The sequence below is a fragment of the Micromesistius poutassou genome (assembly GCF_964030765.1).
Source record: "Micromesistius poutassou genome assembly, chromosome: 18".
NCBI classification, from domain to species: domain Eukaryota; kingdom Metazoa; phylum Chordata; class Actinopteri; order Gadiformes; family Gadidae; genus Micromesistius; species Micromesistius poutassou.
The window spans coordinates 8,540,924-8,548,423 of NC_140288.1; the positions used below are offsets into that span (position 1 = coordinate 8,540,924).

The 7,500-nt window shown below is 45.2% G+C and overlaps 1 protein-coding gene across 1 annotated transcript in view; it reads left to right on the top strand.

Annotated features, from left to right (window-relative positions):
• Positions 1-7,500, top strand: part of cacna2d4a (calcium channel, voltage-dependent, alpha 2/delta subunit 4a) — a gene marked incomplete at both ends in the record, with an annotated part of 91,236 nt that overhangs the window by 19,630 nt on the left and 64,106 nt on the right. The window contains 2 exons of the mRNA XM_084483288.1: positions 892-984; positions 2,461-2,588. Coding sequence (XP_084339414.1) covers positions 892-984; positions 2,461-2,588 — 221 coding nt within the window. The remainder of the gene's footprint in view (positions 1-891; positions 985-2,460; positions 2,589-7,500) is intronic.

Sequence of the window (7,500 nt, forward strand, 5' to 3'; positions counted from 1 at the left end):
TACACACACACACACACACACAGTCACACATTGAGTTGAGTCACACATACACTCACTCACTCACTTACTCTCACACACACACACACACACCACCCCACACACACACGCATAGAGATATACACATACACACATACACACATACACACAAACACACAAACACACATATACATACTAGTGGTGGCTCGTTCGCGAATAAATCAGTTCGAACGAACGACTCTTTAAAACGAACGAACCGACCTGATTTGCCGCTCTCGTTCGTCGTTGTTCGTTTCGTTCGTTCTCCGAGACTCGACTCCCAGCTCCACCCACTAGCCGCTGAGTCGCACTGACTCGGGAGTCGCCGTTCGTTCACTGACTGTGTTTAGCGGTGAAGACTCGAGGACTGAGAAGTCATGAGAGTCAGCCGGGCAACAACATCCCGATTCCGAACATGAAGCACTCCTCAGCTAAAAGGAACTTAGGTAATGTTGTGTTGATTGATGACCGTTTGCACCATTGCACGATCGTGATTCGTTTGAGAATGAGAACGAGGGAGGAGCTGAGTCTGACCAACTCAGCTGAGAACATGCATTCGCGATTCGTTTGAACGAGAGCGAGGGAGGAGCCGAGTCTGACCGACTCAGTGACTGAGAATCATGATTCACCGCTACCGGAAATGCGAATGAACGAACGAACGAATGAACGACTCTTCTTGGCGAACTGACCGACGCAAACTGATTCATTCAAACGAATCATGAAATCCAACACTAATGCAAACATACATAGGCTCACAAACCATTCCTTTACACCATCTAATTGCAAATGACAAAAGAGTTAAGTGAACCGAGTGCACATGTGTGGTGTGTGTGTATATGTGTGCGTGTTTCTTTGTGTGTGTGTGTGTGTACTCAGCATGGACGAGGGAGTGGAGAGCGCCTTTCTGGGGACCCGCACAGGACTAATGAGAGTCCAGAGATACGTTGGCATCGAGAAACGCGTTGGCAAGTGGGTAAACTTCATACTGAAATACATGACATGGATATCAATATAATGTGTGATGATGCATGCATGGTTGGCCTCTGTAGTATTTGGGTGATAAAGGTGATGACCTGTATATGTCATGTCCACTCTCTGGTGGTGTACACAGGTACTACTGACCAAAGGTCAGTAGTACTTGGTCAGTGTTTTACATTGCCGAGTCAGTGTTTTACATTGCCGAGTCATTGTTTTTCATCATAATCTGTTTGTACAAATACTTGTTAGAGTACTATCTGTAGTATTAGTACTATTAGTACTTAGACTCTGTAAGTCCCCCGTAATCTGCAAAATGTTCTTTCTTTGAGATTCAAAATGTAATCCATTTTTAAGAAAATATAGACAGTGTTTTGTTCAGTATAAAGACAAAAAAAAACTAAAGTCATGCATCACTAAAAGCTTTCCCTCCATAATGTAGCCTCCTCCTTCCTTGGCTGGCCTCAGCCATCAGCCATCATCCATTACAGTCTCAACAAGGCTCACTCCCCTGACCTTTAGTTTCCATAATGTCCGACCTAAATCCTTTGATATGACTGCCTGCGATGTTAATGTCTCCCTGTAAGAGTCATGTACCCCCTTTGTCTCTCTGAAGATCCTCGCTAAATGCTTCTGGTGTCTTCCATGCTCATGCTCCATTAAACTAAATGGTTTGCCTTGCAAGTGTCTCATAAGAACTGACTTCCCATCAACGCTTGCATGGAGGTATTCAGAGCTTCCGTGAAGCAAAGAGATTAGGAATTTGCAAACACGACTAATTAAAAAATGTAAATCGCCTCATTAAAGTGTTTAATTGAGGGGAAATCCATCATGTGCTAAATTAAATGGTGAGGCGGAGAGAGAGAGTACAATTACAACAAAAATGCAGCAGGCAGAGAAATTAAAACAAATTATATTTGGAAACACTAATACACAACAACAAAAAGCAAGGTAACAACCTGTAACTCATTGTCCTTAATTATAGCACTATGGAAAAGCCTAACCATTACCCTAGCCTAGTGTGGAACTCACTTTATCCTCTATTCCTAACTTTATACTTTATAAACTTTACTTTATTTAACGCTAACACTGCAGTTCCATACTATTCTAATAACATAATCCCACATTATTAAGAACATGCCATTACATGTTTCATAGAACTGACTCGTGTAGTTAAGGCTTCGTTATGTTTGGACGTCGACGTAACGCAATGAGTCGCTTTGACGCAGTCGTGAACCTGTTTTGGTTCTGCGTCTGGTTTTAGTGAGCAGACCAATCACAGCCCTTGCTGCCTTGACGCAAGGTTACAATTTTTAGGAGGGGAACGTCAGACCCTTGCGGTGGACGCAAGGAGGGTCCGCAAGAATGTAAGGGGTCCGTAACCCCCTTGCGTTGCGTCAACGTGGAACCATCACTAAGCCTTTACACTGTAACACTGTATGGTAAAGTCTGACTCTGTGCTCTGTGCAGAACCTTCCTGACGCCGGTAGACAAGCAGAACATCTTCACGGTGGACCACTTCCCCGTGTGGTACCGGCGGGCCGCCGAGATCCCACCGGGACAGTTCCTCTACTACCTGCCCAGGGTGGACACCCGAGGTACACACACACCTGGACACACACACACCTGGACTCATGGACACACACACACACCTGGACTCACACACACCTGGACACACACACCTGGACTCATGGACACACATACACCTGGACACACACACACCTGGACTCATGGACACACACCTGGACTCATGGACACACACACCTGGACACACACACACCTGGACACACACACACCTGGACTCATGGACACACACACACCTGGACACACACACCTGGACTCATGGACACACACACACCTGGACACACACACCTGGACTCATGGACACACACACACACACACCTGGACACACACACACCTGGACACACACACACCTGGACACACACACCTGGACTCATGGACACACACACACCTGGACACACACACCTTGACTCATGGACACACACACCTAGACACACACACCTGGACTCATGGACACACACACACACACACCAGGACACATGGACACACATACACCTGGACACACACACACACACACACACACCTGAGCACATGGACACACACACATCCACACAATACAATCATTTGTGTGCCATTTTTAAAGGTCCCATGGCATGAAAATTTCACTTCATGAGTTCACTCAGTTTATGAGTTGAGTTCCCCTAGCCTCCCTATGTTCCCCCAGTAGCTAAAAATTGCATTAGGTGTAAACCGAGAAGTAGCTATCTTACTCCGTCTTTGAAAAAAGGATTGCTGAAACGCTTTGATTTGGCTTCTGGTCAAGTATGACATCATACGGGACCAGGTTACCTCCCCTTTCTCTGCTTGGCCCGCCCAGAGAATTTGGCCCGCCAATGAGACAATGAGCTAGGACCGTGCGAGCGCCACATGTGTGTGTGTGTGTGTGAATACACACACTGTAACGCTTATTTGGATAACCGTTCAGCTGTTAGACTTAGACTTAGACTCGATTTTATTATCCCTTTGGGATGACTCCCGCAAGGAAATTACATTTTCCAGCAGCTCACAGAGAAACACTTGTATATACAATAAAGAGGTAAATAAAGAAACACTTGTATATACAATAAGAGATACAAAAAGAGGTATAAAAAAATACAGTATATGTATATATATATATAAGATAAACAATAGACTCTTCGCTAAAAATAGAAAGTAAACAATAAACAGTAAACAATAAACTCTTAGCTAAATATATATATTATATATATATATATATATAAAGTAAACAACAAAGAGAAATAAAAATAAGATTTACAGAAAATAAAGTCAAATAAGAGTGTAGAATAGGACTGTAATTAAATTATTGCACTTAAGTGGTGGATTAAGTTATTGCACAGAAAATAATAATAAGAAGAAGAAAAGTGTCCAGGTATGTATGAATAAATGATTAATTGCTAATTGCTGTTGGTGTTATGGCGCATAACACGCAACACAATAACGCAAGCTTGCATAAAGCTCCCATTTGGTGAAAAGACTAGACTGCGTCGGGTTGGTTGAGAAGGAATTGGGAACCGCGACATGGAGGAGAAAAGGATTGTTGCCCAGGATTGTCCGTCGGTGCCGGGCAGCCCCAGGGACGGCCAGCGGGGCTCAGACGGCAGCGGAGTTGGGCGGGTAGCTCCGGGGGCGGCCTGGGCAACAATCCTTTTCTCCTCCATGTCGCGGTTCCCAATTCCTTCTCAACCAACCCGACGCAGACAACCCCGGGCAACAATCGCGGGCAACAATCCCCTTCTCCTCCATTTCGCGGTTCAGTCTGTACTTAATATTGAAGTGGAAGAACCAGAGGCGTCTGAGAACCCGACGCAGTCGTTTGAGATTCATAATATCATCCAGAGGCGAAAACAGCTTTTGACCATGATAATATATATTATATTATATAGATATCTAAATATAATATGATATTATTTAGATATAGAGCTCCAGGACTCCCGCCGGAGCACCCGGAGTGTTCAGTGTTCCACTGTAAACACTAGCGCATGGTACCGTGGCCGCAAGCTGCTCAGGGCCACACCCCCACCCTCCACCTTGACCCGCCTCTAAAAAAACGGCGCGTTTGTGGAGCGCTCATTGTGGGACTGGCTCGTAGTGGCTGTAACTCTGCACCAAGGCTGAATTTCTTGAACGTCTTCAAGTACTGTATTAGGGGGCCACTAATACCTATATTAAAGCATCCATAAAATAGCATGCCATGGGACCTTTAAGCACTAGATCATAAACTGAGGTTGACCGTGAGCCATAATGTTTGTCCAATTTGGTCTGAACTCATATTCATGAATGCATGTCTGCAAAACATTTGTGTTGTGTTAACATATACGTGTACTTACAAGCTTTGTCTCCATACATTTAACCCCAAATACACAGTCCGGCTACAACTAACCCTACTTTTAATATTCTTTACTAATCTATCAATCATTCTTTCCATTAATTTGTGAATCTTTTCATCTAGAAAACGCCATATAGTAACTGAGCACAAAGTAATGTGTCCCACAAGCATTCAAGACAAAACTAAGAAAAGTGTAAACCAACCAAACAATTGTATAACAATGATGACACAGACAAACATTAGCATTTCTGAAGCAGCATAGCATATTTTTGTTATTTAAAATTTTAAAGAAATACAAAAACATAATTCTACATCCACCTGGTGGCTTTATGACCACTGCGGAGTCAGAGTGTGTGAGTACACACACACTCTCACACTGCGGAGTCAGAGTGTGTGAGTACACACACACTCTCACACTGCGGTGTCCGAGTGTGTGTGTGAGAACACACAACCACTGCAGTGTGAGAGTGTGTGTGAGTCCACACAGACACTGCAGTGTGAGAGTGTGTGTGAGTCCACACAGACACCAGCGCTGTGTTCCTGCAGACGTATTTAGGGACTATGAGGCCGACTATAGCGCCTCCGTCACACCGGCGGAGCGACGCCGCCGGGAGAGGGCGTGGCAGCGCCTGCGCCAGCGGGCAGAGGAGGGTGGAGTACAAGTCGTCCGTACTTGGCATGCCTCCTGCTAACCCCCATGCTGTGCTCCCTGAGGTCAAAGGCCGCTCAGGGACTTCCCTCCCACTCGTTCCCTCTGTTCGCCATCTGTCCGTTCGGTTCCCGCCTCCTCTACTCTAGGGTTCATCTCCTCCCGGAAATCTTCTTCTGAACTCTTTACTTCGCAGTCTCGTTCGCTCACTCATTACTCACTCTGTCGCTTAATCTTTCACTCACTCACTCACTCACTCACTCACTCACTCACTCACTCACTCACTCACTCACACACACGCCCACTCACTCTTGACTTACTCACCCACCACCCACTCACTGTCTCTTAATCTTTCACTCGCTCACCTACCAACCCACTCACTCACTTACTTACTCACCCACTCACCCACTCACACAGTCTCTCTCTCTCTCCCTCTCTCTCTCTCTGTCTCTCTCTCTCTCTCTCTCTCTGCATGAGCATCCCACGAAATCCTATTTGCCGGTGGGATCTGAGTTTGGGATTTGAATGTGTTGTTAGCAGCATTTCCCAGTCCTCCCCCCTACACCTCAGCTGAGCTCCCTCGCTGAACTGAAGCCCGCTTTACAGTTCTACGCTTACAATTCTCCAAAGGGAACCGGCTTAGTTGTTGCATGACGCATGTAACTTATTGTACGGGTCGTTGGTGTGGATGTGTGCGTCTGTGTGTGGGAGAGAAAGCATAGGAGCATCTCTGTTGGTTGGGGGGGGTCTTGTCCTTGCCTCCCAGTGACATCATCGTGGTGGTTGCTAGGGACAACTGCTGAGTGCATAATCAGCCCTTGACTCTCTCTCTCTCTCTCTCTCTCTCTCTCTCTCTCTGTCTCTCTTTTTCCTTCTCTGTCACTTGCTCTTTTTAATTTTTTATTTTTCAGTCTCTTTTTTTTCTCTCTTTTCCCTTCTCTCTCTCTCTCTCTCTCTCTCTCTCTCCATACAGTATATATTTTTTCCCTTCTCTATCTCTCTCTGTCTAAGATTGAGACAGTCTAATGGTTAGAAAATGTGAGAGGAAACGGTAAGGAAAGGGTATCCACCAAGGGGAGAGGGTAAGGAGGCGAGGCGAGAGGAGGAGGGGAAATTGTCTGGAAGGTTTGCACCAATACGTGACAAACCAAGTCGTTCTTGAAGAGACTGAACACAACTAAAACAACAGCAGTGGTGTTGATGTTGAAGCCGTGCACGGGCGTTGTGTGATAGCAGCCTGGGCTTTTTTTGTGTTACTTTCTTCAATTTCTTAATAAAAGTCTTTATTTTGCAGTTTCCTTATCCCTTGTTAGAATTGTTGCTTTCCACAACAGTATTCAAATGGATGGCTTTAGAAATAATCTATGATCTTTGCGTGCAATGTATTGTTAAAGCATTAGAATGGTACAGTAATGGTAAATCTACTTCAATAATCATTGTGATATTTGTTTATTAATCATACTTTTGAATTATGTCTGTTGTTCATGATCAGTTTAAATATGTCAGATCATTCTTTTAATCAATTAGTACTCCGCCTCTTTATCACATGGCTTTCCTCAAAGGCATTTTAATCTCAGCGCATTTATCCCTCTTTCCTCAAACCCCTTTACTCACCCACTCCTCGAGTACATGCTCCCATTCCGAGCCTGCTCCATGGGCGGTATTATATGATTAGCTCTGCTAATCCGTGTTGCATAACTCTGCTAATCCCGTCGCTGTCAGATGCCAGCTGGCTGCAGGGACACCACCAACACAGATAGTCAGGCGACGGGGATATTGACCCTGCTGTAATACCGCGTCTGGGGGGCCTGCCAGCTCTCCACACACCCATTCAGCATCCCCCAGCACTATCTGCACCAGGCACCCACCGCATTCTGCAGGCACAATGGAGAAGTGGAAAAATGTCAAATATGGAATTGATGTTCACTAGGTCTGAACGTGAACTGATGTTCAC